Raw genomic sequence first — 16810 nt, 5'->3', positions numbered from 1 at the left:
GTCTGTGCCTTAATGTTTTTGGCTGCAGTATTAATGAATTGTTGTGCCCCTGTGCCAGAGCCTTTACTTGCCATCCTCCACTGACTGACTCTAAGTAGGTTTTGTTTCTGCTGCCCATCACAAGATGTTAGATGCACATTAGCTGTTGCTGGACCTGCTGTGGTGCATGTGACATGTTGCCAACCTTGTTCTAGTTGTGGGGGAATGTGATGATTCAGGGCTCGTTGTACAGCTGTCACATCAGTGTATTTATCTTAACACAACTGTGACAAAAGAGTAGCAGCTTATGGGTGCAAGAGAGAGTGCACAGTTAAAGGCATTTTAGGGTCTCCTTTCCTTTCCTTTCCTTTCCTTTCCTTTCCTCTCCTCTGCTTATTAGCAAAGATATCTTCAGAGGGCTCAGATTAATTAAATCTCTGGGATCTTACTAAAGTGTTCAGGTCTTTGTGACAGCCCGCTGTGTAATCGTCCTGCTGCCTGTGCAGGAGGAGCTGCACCAAGCCGGCTCTCCTCAGGATCTCGCTCCTATATGAGTAAGCTGAAATGTGCAACAAACGTGTTGCCAACTCGTTTGTTATTTACTAGGATACCATCTAGTTTGGCATCACAGCGTGTAGGTTTTTGGTTTGCCTTTCCTCAGAATCAGTGTAATCATTAAGTCACCCTTTAAAGAGGCAATGCATGAGCTTCAGGTAGATTTTTCATTTTGCTGCCATCTTTGGTGTTGAGCAGTGTAACTGAAGTGTTTTGAGTGCACAGATACAGAACATTGAGAGCAATGGTGTCCTTTTCCCTTTATTTCCTTGATGTTTTGTGTTTGTCTAGCAAGTGTCTCCTCATTTCTTTGTCTCCTCCACCAGGGTGGCTATTGCTACTCATACTAGTAACCCATTTTCTTGTGTGGTGATTGGTGTTGTCGCTTCACCTAGCGACTGTTTTTAACTGGGAAAGTCCTTAGGCTGCTTATAGTTTCAGCTTCTGTTGTGTTACACACAATAAATTGGCAATTAAGACAAAGCAAAACTTCAGATTATGACATTAAAACATGTTCTTACATGTGCAGTTACTGTAAGGATTTCTTTGTTATGCTATGTTGTACCTTCATATTTGTAGTACGAGTTTATTGTCATCACTTATTGATCTGCTGATTATTTTCTTGATGAATGGATTAGTTGGTTTGTCAGGAATTTTGAAAAATGCACTCAAATTCCCAGAGGTGACAAATTGTATTTTAAAGATTTTAAATTTGCAATGACAGGAAGTAACAGTAAGTTGGTATTAGCAAATGTTCAGCTAGTTTGCTTGAAAAGTGACTCTAAAGATGAATCAATGACCTTAATAGTTGATTTACTAACTGATAATTCAACTAATTTGTAGGTATAATCACACCCTGCTTCTTCACCTAATCTGTCCCAGCCTCTAGGACCCAGTGCGCTGCTGTGCACACTGTCAGCTGGCCACAGGCGTGTGCAGATGAACAGAAAGGGATCTAGAGATTCTTTGGATGACTAAAATACTAAAAGGCTGCTTTCAGAAATAACCAGTTTCACTTCACTTTTCTCTCCTTTATCTCTCTTCCTCAATCTGTTGCAAAAGACACCATAGAGTAGCACAGGAATTAAATCAAAATGGCATAAAAAATAACTTATGTTCCCTCATAAAACTTCAGGAGTCTAGTTCTTATAAGTTTATGCAGCATGTCTGTCCACTAGAGAGCAGTGTAGTATCAGTCTCTGTCAGTCCTGGCTGCTTCTCCATGCAAAGGCAGTGAGTCAGAGTACGTGGAACAAAATAACATCAGAGACCAAAAATAACAGCAGCATGTGGCTTATTAAGACTTCAAACTGCCAGTCTCACATAAAAAAAGATCATTCAAAAAAATCATACATTGAGATATGGAGATGTTCTACACAAATGGATCCCTAATACTGTACGAGTGTGTGTTTTTTTGTTTGTTTTGTGTGTGTTTGGGGGGCTCATGGGAAGTAGAGAGCAGGTTAAAGAGATGGAAAACAGAGACTGTATCTGCCCTGCAGCCCTCCTCTGCAGCCAGGATACTGAATACGTCACTTGTGACATTTTACACTCACTCATTTTACTGCCCCATGTCAAATAATACACTGTACGCACACACACACACACATACACACACACACACACACACACTCACTCACTCACTCACATATGCACACGTATGAGTACAGTACACACATGGATACGGACGGATACTCACACAAACACTCTGTCCGGCAGCCGTCCAGGCAGGCAGGCAGGCAGGCAGGCAGCAAGCTCCATCAGATAAATATGAGGCTTGTAATGCGACCACAGAGACGGGGCTGATGGGATCAATAAAGAACGGTGCTGCAGGTCATCGGGAGAACACAGTGAGAGGATAAATATGGACTGGCTCATTGGAAAACAGAGCAGCGAGACTGATGGGTACGCAGGACTATATCTTCTCTCGTGTGTTCTCTCACCCATCTGACACAGATCAGACAGACAGATTTGTTGCTCTGCTGTGCTCTACCTCTAGCTAAAGTAGACTGTTGGGAGGCTTCGTTGTGCATTAGAACTGTTTTAGCCTTAGCGCTTGTTGGGGAGTTGAATGGCATCTACTTAGTGTGCACAGTGGGATTAGTCTGACGAATTGGATTTTTACTTGGAGGAATATTGTTTTCTGTCAACTTTTTATTCACTTCTCAGTAGATTTTGTAAATTAATTCTTTATTATAAAGCACCTATCAGCTATTGTATTGGAGTAGTTTATAACTCCTAATAGTTTTTTTGTGGAGAATTTAGCATGAAAGCTATTTCAAAGGCTTTTAATTTCTGGAGTAAAAGAACTTTTTGTTTAATTTGCTGCTTTTAGCTTCTCAAATGTGAGGATTTGCTGCCTCAATGTTTCATGTCATTGTAATTTGAATATCCTTAGATCTCTGACTGTTAACTGGACACAACTGACAATATAAGAACGTCACCTTAAGCCCTGGGAAATTGTGATGGCTATTTTTCTCAGTAATTAATTGAAAAGAATTAATAAATTAACTTATAATGAAAACAGCCTTTTGTTGCAACACTTTAAAAAAAATAATTATCAGCGCACTCATACAGAAACAGAGAAAATTCAATTAACACATTCAATTTCACACAGCTATATAAAGCTGACTATGTACTTATCATAAGTGGCGAGGAGGTGTGTGAAGTTCTGATTTGTGATTTTTGGCTGCAGCCAGTCTGTTTTGCTTAAAGTGACATCTGCTCTTAAACCAGGAGAGAACGGCTGAATTGGCAGCACCAGTGTTAGATGGTAGACTGATGCTAGACAGTCATGTGATGGTTGCTGTGTGTGTGTGTATGTGTGTGTTTGAATGCTGGCTTTGCTGCCTTGGTTTTCCTTGGTACATGATACACATTATAAATGTGTAATGTAAAGGCTATGCAGGTTTAGTAACGGTGTTCAGTATTTGTATCTGAGCCAATGTGGTCATCGGCCACTTAAAGGAGCTACTTGTAAGTTATGCTGTTGCTACATAGCCAGCGTTAGCATTAACAGCTGTTTTTACCAGTCTAGAGGAAACATTGCTAGTTCAGCATCGAACTTAATTTCTTTCCTGACCAACAGTTGTGTCCAGTGGTGAAGACCTCTTTTCTTCTACAGACGCTAGCATGCTAACCAACCATCCCCCGGCCTGTCTCATCACTTTCCGATAGCGACTCAGTGCAGCCTCCAATCTGCCCTGAAGACGTGCTGCTGCTCAGAGGGCTTATCATAACCTCTTGTCTTGTAAACACAATGGCATTTCGGCGTTTGCCACAAAGAAAACTTACAAATAGCCCCTTAAATAAATGTTATTGTAAGAAACAGTCATAACAGTTTAATATTTTCTAGCCTTTTGCTACTGATTTACTCCATTTCTTTCCATTACATACAAAATTTGGTTTATTAATGCAATGTAAACTTTATACAATATCATCCGAAGTCGTTAATGTACAGACGGTGGTAGAAAGAATATTATTTGTAGATTAAAATATATGCCCAATTTTGAAGAACCGCCAATCGAAAAACAATCAAACTTTAGCTTTTGTAGAATGGCTCAGTAAACATGTTTTGAATCTCAATACATCAGTTAATAGTTGTTGAACATATTTTGTCTTCTATTTATTTACTAAAGCAGCTCTCTCTCTCTCTCTCTCTCTCTCTCTCTCTCTCTATATATATATATATATATATATATATGTCTATGTACTGTATATTTTAAAGTCCACTTGTAAATCAAACCAAGATAATATCAAGTGCATAACCTGTTCTCAATCCTGTGTTTACATTTACATTCCAACTAGCTAGTTTATTTGATAATGGTGTTAATGGCTATGATCTCAGTCATTGTGGAATCTAATCTAGCATGTGTTGCTGACTCGGCTGAGTAGAAGTTCACACTGAATGAGCTGCTGCTGCCATCCTCAGCGTCTGATGCAGCTCGGTGTGAGATTCAAGGCGGTGCTCAAATGACACTCAGCTGGACTGCTCTGCTCTGTGGTTCCTCTCAACCTGTGTAGATGCTCTTCTTTGCTTCTGGGAACTCGTGTGCTCGTGGTGGTCGGGGCTGCAATCAATTATAGATTGAAAAACTCCTGGTGCTGATTTAAAAAAAAAAACTTGCAGTACTGAGGTGGACAAACACTATCCACCATTTGTTGTAGCAGGCCAAAGTGCTATAAAAAGTAACGTCCAAGCTAGTGCAGAGTATGAGAGAGGGTGTTACTCACATGAAGCAGTCATTTCTAAGTTTAAGTTGGTTCAAATCAAACTTTATGTCATTTAAAGTCACTCTGAAAGTTCATATTTTTCTTGTTGCTTACATCATTACCATTATCATTGCATTGTCATCGTCATCAAATCATCATCTATAATATCCTGAATATCATTCATATTATGTTTTAAGTATGTTTTATGTCATACACATCTTTAGTATCATCACTTGTGTTAGTATTTTGTCTCCTTTAGATTGTTTTTCTCATCTCTTTGTGTTCTGTATGCACTGAGCTGTGCACACTTTTTTATTTTTTTTATGTTTTAGGATCAAAGAAGAACCAAAGCCTCAGCCGGCACAGTAAGTAAACTGCATTACCCAGAGTGCTCTAGGCTTTGACACTTCTTCCTGTCAGTTGGTGCTGTGTGCTTCATGTGGCTTTCTCCTCTTTGTCTGGGAGGAAAATGAAAGAAATGTCACTAATGTCATGGAAGGCTGCTGTGGTAGCATGACGGCTGCACAGCTGCATTTTATTTTTAGAGGCTTTGAATGAGCAGCATTGATCAGATTGTTGAATTTTGCGCTGGACACTAAACAGCCGACTTCCATGACATCAATGACAACAGCTTTTCCTTTCAACCAGCTTTGTTATAGCCAGGCCCCCAAACCCATTTCCCTTGTCCCTGGTCTCTAACTGGCTGCCCATTCTCATCAAGTGTCACATCTGCTCTCTGATTGGCTTGTGCAGCCTCGTAATCCCATCATAAGTGTGGACTATATGCATCTATCCTGCTCTACTGAGCTGTAGCTGCATTTTGACAAAATCTACCTGCAGGGCTAACCAGTCTGACAACCTGACCCCTACTGCACCACCAAGCTGGAATAAATGACACTCCTGTTACCCTCGGCTGAGCATTTGATGCAGCTCTCATTTCCATTGGCTGTAGAGCTTTCCTGCTTCTTCTCTCCTACCCTCTACTGTAAGGCTGTCTGTATCATCTTTCTCTCTTCTTCTGTCTTTCTCACTGTATTTCTGACACTGTGTCTGGTTGTTAATGTTCCACCAATCGCCGCTCTGCCCATGTCCCGGCCTTTTTCCTCTCTGCGCTGGTTGTAGTGAATGTCCCTGCTATTGTTCACTCCTTAGAAACTGACCTGCTTCCTAAAAAAAAAAAAAAAAAACCCTTTTCAGGACAGATTGTTTTCTCCCATGATGACTCATTGCGATGTTTCAGTCACACTTTGCTTATTTGAACAGGTGGTTTCCCTTTAGTGGGATCACTGAGCTGGTAAATAACGTTCTTCAGCCCCAGCAAAAGTCCCAAAATGACAAGGAGCCAGAGCCAGACGCGTAAGTAATAGTACAGACCCCTTTTGATCTCCTCCCAGCAGGCACAAACATACAGTGGTGACCTCAGCAGCTGGATGCACAGTCTGTTCGACCCCAGTGGAGATTAGAATATTTTATACAATTTCTCAGGATGTTTGATGAAGCATATGAGAGAGTGATGGTGTGGGAGTGATGTGCCATGAAGGATTGTACTTTTATAAATGACATAATGCTCTCTGGGGGGGGGAGTACCAATATACTCAACTAAACAGAGGACAATTGTTATACATATGCTATGATAAATGATGAATTATTATCATTATTTATACATTGATTAAAATAGCCAAAAGAACAGCGTTTTGGCTAATGTTAAATAAGCTCATGTCATCGATAGAATGCTGTTTTGTTATAGTCAATAGGGTAAAGGTTTAATATAAATTAATTTGAATGTGGACAAAGAGTAAGTTGATACTGCAACAACCTGTCTCCTCCACTGGTCTAAGAGCTGCTAACTCTGCCTCACCTCGCAGAACCATGTGACCAATTCAGCAATATGGTTAAAGTTAAAAACTCTTTGGTTCAGTTTTTTTAAAATTCTTTCTAATCAGTGACTAATTTACATCCACTGCCCCAGGTTAAAGTAATTAATGCACAAGTACAATAGATAAGGAGCTGTGCTGGACCCGAGTTACCTGAGACTGGGTGCGTGAAGATAGGCTACTGAATGAAACTCCGTTTGTACAGTAAAGCTATTTTTGCTTTTGGTCTGGTCTAAAAAAAAAAAGAAAACCCAAGACAACTCCAGAACTGAAATGTGTGTGTTTTTTTTTTTTATTGTAGCAACTTGTGTCACAGACAATGACATAATAAGAGAAGAATGTGTGCTTGTTTGTGTTGTAAAGAGCATAGGACGTATGTAACCCCTTCATTATATATGTTATATTTAGTTTCATATATTTGATTTATTTGTATTTTTACAAGTAAGTGGTGGTGAGTAGCCGGAGGTTTTGAGCAGTGGAGCTATATCTGAATTTAATCCCATTAGTGATCTGCTTTCTTCTCCCACCACTTCACATGAGTGTTAGACTTATGTATGTATGTAATCTATATTGAACCTTCAAAATTTTGCATAGTATAAAACAAGAAAGTTACGTCTGTAGCAGGTAGCCTTCAATACTTTTCGCTAAAAATGCAAAAAAAATGCACCTTTGAAGCTGCAGGTCAGTGGTGACACAAAGTGACTGAAAACTTCCTACTCACTATAGAGTAAACTACAGAGTGTTCATTATACAATGAGTAGTGAATGAGTGATTTGAGGCTAAATCTATTTCACATTCACATTTTGATTTGTCAAAAAGCACAGTTGTAGGTAATGACATTGATAGTGAGTCCGTTCTTTTAAGTGTCTCTGTAAGACATGCATATGGATCGGAATCAAGAACCGGATCCAGTTGAGAACCGGTTCCAAGTTGTCCTCACCGTCAGGATCATATTGACATTGACAACTGATTAGATATATGAATTTAAAATGTTGATTAGCTGGGCATACCCGGCAATATGGATTCACATCTCTTAGTAAATAATAACCATCATGTATTCAGCCAGGCTATAGTATGAATAGTATTTTATAATTGAACATTTCTAGAAGGGAAGCTGATGAAAAAAATACTAAAGCTGCAGTCATCTGTCTGTAGGCTTATGTTTACATTGTATAGCCAAAGCTCAGTCAGGTGTGACTGTGTGGCAAAAACCTGTGTAAGGGTGTTAAGGGAATCGATAAAGCATCGGACTGATTAGCAGAATCGATAATGGCTTTGGCATCGATAAATCTGAACAATTCCCATCCCTTTCCATGAACTATCATGACCAATACCAGGACCCTGCCACCAAAGTGTGCTGCATTCATCATTAATGTTAGGTTGCCTTGGAAACGTCAAACATTTTGACTTGTAGCTAACTGGCCTAATATTCCACTGTGACTGAGCCATCGTTAATGTTATGAGCTACACCTGTGCTTTTCCAGCTGCAAATCAAAACGTGTCTGCAGAGGCAGGTGAAGGGCTGTGACAGGCCACAGTGGTCCCTTAGAAGACACATGCTGGAGTGAATGGAATTTAACATATTGGGGTAAATTTAATTTTTTCTAAAATACATAACAAAAGAATTAATATATTATTATGACTAAGTGTAATGTAAAAATGTTTGGTCTCACTGACACACCTGTAAAAAATTATCATACAGCTCTGCAACGCTGCAGAGCATTTAGCCTATTTTAGCTTAATTTTGTGGGACTCACAGCCTGCAAAATACTGTGTATGTTTCAGTGTTTCCACTCTCATCAGCCTTGTTTTAGCAAAAAAAAAATCTCAGAAAAACCCACGGTAAGCTACATGCTCAGCACCAAACTGCAGCTAGACAAAGCTAGCAACTCGCTTGGGAGAATAGTAAAGCAGCTAGCAAGTTAGGATGGATATTTCTTCTTAAAAGTTAGTAGGGACCAAATAAGAACAGAGAGGGCAGAATTAATTTTGGACTGAAAATTTGAGCTGCAACTTGATTTAAAATGAATGGTAATGTTGTTCTGTATCAGCTAAACGTGTAAATAGACAATTGTTTGTTAATGTGTTAGCCATGCACCTTTGTAAGGTGATATGTCCAGGCAGTAGGTTTGTCAGCTTGTTGTGTTCTTCTCTTGTCAAATGGCCAATAAATCAATAATGTCACATTAGCTTTAAATCAAGGGCCAGAGAACTTTGTTGTATATGATACCACTGCTTAAAACACAATCCCAGCCTCAGTTTTATTACTTGAAGTTGTTTCAGACTGGATGAATTCAAGATGTTACTGTCCCTTTTTAATGAATGCTGTGAATACAGAGATATGCAAGCCAGTTAATACACTCTAATGTCTGACAGTTGTGCAAACATGATGTATTAGAGATGATAGAGGAGTAAATATTCAGCTCAGTTTGTGGCAGAAGTAGAATCCAGACTCTTGTAGACAGCTTGTAGTTCAGCCTTGCTGTCATATGTCCAAGACAGAGGCTCATGTTACCTGCTGTGTGTAGCTGCTCTGGTGCGGCCCAGAGGTAAGAGAGCTCCGATACGCTAGCATGGGATGGGACAATGAGCAGCGTATGATTACTCGTCAGCAGTGTCACCTACATTTGACCGTGTTTGACCGAATAAGTAAACCCTTTGGAATGGGCACTGTGTACCAGCTGCCTGCTGCCACTTGAGTCTACTCTCACTCCACATTAATTCTTTGTTTTCTTCTTCATGCTCCACTTGATAACTCATTTGCTCTGTTTAAATATCCTGCATACATTTTCTCTTTAAATATGAGCGCTCTCCTTTACACAAATTCTTTAGTCTCTACTTATTCTGTTCATTCTTACTCCCTCATATCTATCTCTTAGAATCAACACAGTTGATAAAAAAAACTCTTCTTTATAACCTCTATTTGGCCCCCCAAGAGGTGAGCGAGCGTTACAAGAGGTGACCCGATACAGTGGAAGGCAGAGGTAATCATTGGTTATCTTTAACAGCTCTTTTCAGTGACCTTGTCTGTCAACAGAGCAGTGGCCCTTAGCCCATGTAGTGGCCCAGTATTGAGCGCATGTTTCTATAAACGTGTGAGCGTAAGCAGAGATTAATGAGAATAAAACATGATTATTTGTAGTCTTATTTCCTTGATCCTCTGAGACAGTGGCTTTACCTCTTGTATCACAGTCTTCATCACTCTGTTATCAGGCCGTCTGTCAGTAAATGAGATTTGGTGGGATGTGTTAAACAAGGCTACATACTAATCTCTGCTTGGTAAACACACAAAGGCTGTGACACAATTAGCCCTTTAATCCCTTAGTGGGTACAACAAGGGGCATGCCACTGGCACTCTATCTAATGTTTAGATTGCACGGAGACTTGCTCCTGAATCCACACACACATTTCAGGTGGTGTGTGGCTGTTCCGTTTGGGCTCTAAAGGTCTGGTTGTGGGTAAAGGAAGCGCGTTTATCTCAAATGCAGAGCTGTATGTGGTAAAAGGATAGCGCTGCTCAATAATTCACAAGTGCTAATGAATGTTGCAGGGGATATGTGGGGCGAAACCAATTCTAATCGCCATATTATGAAGTCAGCCCAGTGTTTAGTTTCCAAGGAGACGCTCAATTGACATGTGTCATACAAAATGCATGCGAAGAGTCCATGCAGGTTTTTTTCAGTAGTCTCTCAGGAGTTGTTAGGAGTTAAGGATCCACTGTATAAGATCAGGTGTAATGTATCAGTAGGAGGCCATCTATAGGACACAAACAATAACACAATAGAGGCTGCACTGCTAAAAGCAAACAGGGTGGTGGGCTCTACTGTGTGTGACCACCAATGATTTCCTACAAGTAACACAACGGAGAAAATACCAACGGCGTGTATTGGTAATATCATTATCTAACATTATGGCTCTACGGTGCTCTCTGGCTCACCTTACGACTGTCCTGTTATAGAAACACAGGTGCAAATGATTCATTAAACGCAGGGGAACCTGAGAAAGTGGAATTAAGTGATGTTCTTAAACTTGCAAAGCAAATTTGATACCCCCCCCCCCCACTTTTAGGAGAGGTGCAGTATCAAAGGAGGAACTCAGCTTTGAAGCTTCTTAGGTCATAGTATCTGCTTTTCCTTTCAAAATCTCACACACTGCAAACGTCTGAGGTGATACCAGTTAGTCAGATGAGAGTAGGAGCTTATTGTGGAAGTGTGATTTCTAGAAAAGAGCTATGAATCGGGGTGGTGGTAATGAAGATAATTCTGATGCAAGATTGTTTGCCATAAAATTTACATTTTTCTGCCAGTTGTACTACAGCAGAAAAACTAGTAATAATTCATCCTAATAATTCATTCTCTGTGTCAAGACTGATTACACTGTGTAGTTGCTTCTCTAAACATTTAAACAAAAACAACCCATTTGGACACATGAAGTCACATAATACTATATACTGGGTCCTTCGGTCAGTGTTATTCTGATAAATGTGTATTTTAAGGGACCGTCAATGGATGCGCATTGCCAATTATCTTGGGGTGTAAATGCTGTAGAGTGCTATATACTTATCCCTGTACAAATAACCATTAGATAAATGAATCAAACATAAACTTCATTTTTTATTGGTCAAGCCTTATCTCCTTTTTCCTAACATCTGTCCTTCCCTTTCGCTTACAGAAAGTTGCACCAGCAGTTTGAATCGTACAAGGACCAGGTTAAGAAGATGGGGGAGGAGTCTAAGCAGGTTCAGGACCAGAAGAGCGAAGCCCCAACCTGCGGGATATGCCACAAAACCAAGTTTGCCGATGGCTGTGGCCACCTCTGTTCATATTGCCAAACGAAATTCTGTGCTCGGTGCGGAGGACGAGTGTCTCTGCGGTCAAATAAGGTAATGCTGGATCGCATGCTCGGTACTCTCCATTTATGAAGACACACACACACACACACACACACACACATACAGATGTCCCACCCTCTGGCAAATTTCTCCCTACGCTACTATTTGAAATCCAAGGTTATGAAACATTGCAGTGAAATCATAATCTGGGAATTGAGCCAACAGTGTCTTTCTAATGGCAACTAATGTTTTTTTCAGATTATCAACATCAGCTCCAGTCACAGACTTTCTGCATGCCTTTGATCTAATTCTGTTCACCCTGATGTGTTCATTCAAAGCTGTAGATTTTCTGTTCATGTTTACTGTAACTTACAGTTGTTCAGCTTCACCACTGGAGGGAACTCTTCCTCCTTTTCTTTCCCCCATAAAGGAACCTGATGTCTGCTTTTGTATAATGTGGCACTCCAGTGCCTAACTAACCTCTGTCAAATCCTCCCCTCAGACTAAGCCACAGCTTTTAGTGTTAGACCGCTTAAATTTGAATCATGAGCTTGAGTGTTTTTATGTGATGCCATCCAATCCTCTGCTGTTGGAGTATGTGAAAATGCTACCAGGACCTACTAATGCCACTCACAATCTCTCTCTCCCTATCTTTCCTGCTCTCCTCCCTCTCCCTCCCTCTGTCTCCCTCTTCTCTTTCTGCTGCATTCCTGCTCTCATGGAATTGCAACAGGAGGACAAAGTGGTTAGCAAATCCTTTTCTGCGTTTCTTGGGACTGTATCCGAACACGAGCATTGTTCATGAAATGCTTTGATATGTGTACATACACATACAGCAGCCAATGACATGAAAAAATCAAGGAAAGTCCTGACCAAGCTTGCCTGTGAGTCTATCATAAACATTATGGTTATACAAAAGAAAACAAAGAAGCCAGTGTAGTGCTTCTCAAACAGAGATACAAAGAGTGCTGAAGGACAAAATACAGCAAGGGTTGGAATTAAAAGGGATAAAGCTTAAACAAGACTCAAGGAAAAAAAATAGTCCAATATTAATGGAGCACTCCACCGATTTTACACATGAACTTTACTCGTCAGGAGGAGGAGTAATCAGACTGTGATAACAGTTGAATACTGAATATGAATTACTACACTGAATCACATGGGTGCTCACCATGCAGGGAGGGTGTGATGAAAGACGCCATTGTGTTGCACTATGGAAACATCCAGCATTTTGGACATTCGCCTCCTGCACAGATTTTGATAGTTTTTAAAATCTGTCTCTTGTGAGTCCTTGAACTTTGGAGGAGGAGAAATACTAATTTAGTGGAGTACCCCTTTCAAGCATAATACTGGCATTCAAATTGGACCTCACTTTAAACATTTAGTTGGTAATGTGCCAGGAGAGCTCATTTGCATTATTGTTGTAGATTAATATTGTTTTATAATAACAATAATTCAAACAAGCAGAGGAAGGAAGGAAATAGCTTACCTAATCAGACTTTGTTGAAAAATTGATTGATTGATGAATGAAAACACACCCTCTCCAAACCATCCAAATCCAAAGCTAACTTGTAGTCCTATGAGTGATGTGTACAGCAATATAAATCAGAAAGGGAAAGTTATAATTACAGAAATAATGGCAGTATTAAATCCCCTTGGGGGGGGTATCTATATCAGTGCAACTAACTAAACAACTTTAGCATCACAAAGACAGCTAGATGCACATATCTGAGGGGTCATATCATTGTTGTCCTTGTATAATATAGATTTTCCACAGTTGCCTCAGCTATAATCTGCTCATGTTTAGCTGCTGACTGTCAAACAGTAACTAAACCGTCTGTAGCCCACACTGGACGGAGTTACTGTACATACCAGCAGATTCCATCAAAACAACAGAGCAGCAAAAGCACTGGGAGAGACCTCTGCTCTGTTGCTCCCTCCAGTTGTACAGGCTGCCATTGTTCCCGAGTAGATAATAGCTAGGAGATCGGTTACTGTGTTGTACAGATGGTGTTGAGTAATAACAGTGGCAGCAGGCTGGCGATGGATGGTGAAGGGGCATTGGCAGAGAGGCCACGGGATGTACCTCTGAGGCCTTGTAGTGTCCTGCCCTCCTGGCACTCAAGGTAAACAAGAGTTGTTCAAAAATTACTTTGATAACACAAACGTAAAATCACTCTATGATTGTGTATGCTGAGTTATAGCTGCGAACCTCAGAGGAATATGCAGGGGTAAACATTTGATCCCTGTCTAAAGGAGCATATGTGGCTCCTTTGGTCACCATATTTCAAATGTTTTTTGCAGATGTACGTTCAGAATGAGTTGAAAATCCAAGAATTGCTTATACATAGACTTCTTGAGCGTGGGAGCCGAGTAAGTGTTTATGGCAGCATGTAGAAGTTCAGATGACAGGGTCAGTCAGAGCAATGGAGAGCCAGCATGGGAATGAGCAGGAGGAGGTTGCGGGGTATGAAGGGTGTAAAAGGAGGTGTGTTAATTCACTAGTCACAGACTGGTCACACACATGACAGTATACTGTCATATACTGTTCTCTGTTTGTCCGGTATTAGAGTCCAGTGTCTCAGGGCTGACAGGGGCTGTTAGGAGCCAGCAGGGGTCATCAGGGGCCAGTGTGGGTTTTAGCTCAATCTAGATGAAAACATTATTTTACAGTTGTGTGAGGAGCTGAAGTGAAGGTTAACCACATAAACATCTGAGAGTAAGTTTACAACTGAGCTGATGTCAGCATAGGTGACTTGGGTTGGTTGTCATCTGCATTTTAGATTAATGCATCATTGAAATGTTCATGTGGACATTCTGATAAAGAGTAGAATTTATGCAGATGTAGAACTGCAGAAGTGAGTGGTTTTGCTAACTGCACATTATTGGCCAATACAGAAGACTACGCAGGGTATTCATTGTTAGTTAGATTTGTGGCACAGCATACGCAGCATGACAACACCAGGACTATTGTGATATTGATTGCTGATTGTTTATATGATCGCACTTGTAGCAGACGCTTTAATTACTCTGCGACCAACGACAGACCATATTTTTGGTGTTCCTGACCAGCTTGTGTGAAAGCGTGTGTGTCAGTGAAAAGAGGTGGCGGTGGTGAAATCTGTTCTTTTTCCATCCGTCTACTCTTTCCCTCTCTCGCATATGGTGACAGCAGTGGCGCGAGAGATCTTGTTCTGTGAAACGCCATTGAATATTTACAAGTCTCTATGTCTGGGGCAGCTAGCAGAGCTATGGTACACTGGAATATGATATAGACTGAGAGTTAAACAGCTGGTAAAGGGATGTAAGCTTTGAAAGATGGAGGACTCTGCTCAGTAACCCTGTTTAGCTGAAACCATGACACTCTTGATAGAGTCACATTAATCATTGTGTCTTATCACAACAAGCTGAATAATAGATAGAAAAACGCTGATAAAATATCTTTGTTGATAACAATCACTGCTCATTAATCGTGCTGGGTAGCTTAGCCTCTGCTGTAGATGCTTGAAGTGCGGAGTGACTTTTTGGGGATGAAAATATAAAATGCCTCTGATATAGATAAACTGTGTGTCAGTGTTGTGAAGTCTTCAGAATCCCTGCTTGTAGCAGTGGAGCTCCCCACCATTTCCTCTGATGTGGCTTCAAAAGGGCCTGAGGAATCAACAGTCTCCGGGGAGGAAGTCATTTGTGATTAAAGCATCTCTTGAAGACGTTACATGTGTTTCTTTGCCCCTCAACATTTCTGCAATAAAACTCAGGGGGAAGGACTGCAGTATTTTATAGGGACCTCTTTCAATTCTAAACAGCATTATAGTGAATAGCATGTTGTTGCAGTAAATAAAATAGATTGGTGAGTCCCTGAACAGCTTCACAGAAATCATCTGCATCATTAGAAGATACCTCATAGACTCTCTTCATTCCACATACCTGTTGGACAGTGGTTTGCAATTGTCCATTACATCATTATATAATTGGTTTTGAGAATAGAAATTCATACATACATACATAAATGTGTTAAACACCTCTTGATAACTAACTTATTAAACCCTATGAACTGCATGTAGTGTTACAGTATCTTTGTAGTGAAGTAGATAGTGTGTAATGCAAATTAGAGATGCCCAGAATATAATTAAATGTGTTATAATGTGTTGAAAGTGAAGGAACAGGTCAAATTCATTTTTAGCTCCTCAGCTTGGAAGTTGTGGCATACGTCATTCACCTCTATGCTGCAGAACTTGAAAACATATGGCGGAGTCTACAGTGTCTTCAGCTGTATTTATGGCTGAACAATTAATCGAAATATGATCAAAATCGCAAAATGGCCAAGTACAATATCCAAATTTCAAGACCTGCAATTTTTTGATGAAGGTAAAATGTGTGACAGCATAAATGAAGCATTGTGGTGCTACAGAAATGCCCAGGTATACAAATCATATTCTCCAGACGTGAAGGAACATGCTTGTTTGGTAAAGACTCAACAAATATTACATCGTCATCATTTCTATATTTTTACCTGTGAAAAATGACATGGAAAAATGACATTCTAACTGAAATCGTGGTTCATATCATAATTGGAAAATCTTCCAAATAATCCCATTATTATTTTTTTGCATATAATTCAGCCGTGGTTCTATTTGAGATTTTTATGTTCACAGAAAGAGGCATAACTCCACACTTTAAACTGATTGTACAAGGACCTTTACAGGGTTCTATTGCTACATTTTTGCTGTATTTTCCGTGATAAAATGCTGCATGCTCATGTCACATGGGAAAGATGGTGGGCATAGGGTTATTGATAATTGATCATTGATGATTGATAATTTGGGATCTTGGTTTGGTTTGACAATAGTAACCCCACCCCCATAAATTCCTTAATTGATATGGCCATTGTATGACTAACTATGTGCCTGTTTGCTAGAGATTTAACAACAGCTAAAACAGCCCAAGAAAAAATAACTCGTGTTGTCTCGAGTGCGTCACAGATCTTCTAACATGTGAACATTTCAAGTCGCTTTAATCCACATGTACAAGACAGTTATTTTCCCACAGCACCTGGACGCAGCGCAGTTTCCTGGCACCACGGTTTTACGCAGTTGTCTGACAACATAAAGAGAATGGATGATGGCGATGACACGAGCTGTCAGTGTTGTGTGTTTTATTGATCGGGATTTGGTCACAGATCAGTGAGTTAGGCTGAAATGACAAACTGTGCTTGTTAACACTAACACAAGGAAAGCAGTGCCAATCAGCGTAACCGCGTTTCTGCATCTTCCTATTGGTCGGTGGGAGCAGAGCTGGGACGCGCCGCATATGTAATGAGCTCTCATCAACTCCAGCACAGCTCTGACTCTCTGTTACA

At 40.3% G+C, this 16810-nt stretch overlaps 1 protein-coding gene across 8 annotated transcripts in view; it reads left to right on the top strand.

The window, feature by feature from the left end:
* The window catches only part of rims2 (regulating synaptic membrane exocytosis 2), a 144378-nt gene that overhangs the window by 16223 nt on the left and 111345 nt on the right, over positions 1 to 16810 (top strand). For 4 of the 8 annotated variants that reach the window (XM_022753375.1, XM_022753380.1, XM_022753378.1 and 1 more), the window contains exons 2-3: positions 11292 to 11502; positions 12185 to 12196. In XM_022753375.1, coding sequence (XP_022609096.1) covers positions 11292 to 11502; positions 12185 to 12196 — 223 coding nt within the window. Of the gene's footprint in view, positions 1 to 5078; positions 5112 to 6009; positions 6103 to 11291; positions 11503 to 12184; positions 12197 to 16810 lie in introns of all 8 variants that reach the window. The other 4 variants (XM_022753372.1, XM_022753381.1, XM_022753374.1 and 1 more) reach the window with 2 other exon arrangements.

Source organism: Seriola dumerili, unplaced genomic scaffold (assembly GCF_002260705.1).
Source record: "Seriola dumerili isolate Sdu_G_001 unplaced genomic scaffold, Sdu_1.0 BDQW01000191.1, whole genome shotgun sequence".
Classification (NCBI taxonomy): domain Eukaryota; kingdom Metazoa; phylum Chordata; class Actinopteri; order Carangiformes; family Carangidae; genus Seriola; species Seriola dumerili.
Note: the sequence above shows the minus strand (reverse complement) of the source record. Positions and strands in the feature narration are given on the sequence as shown.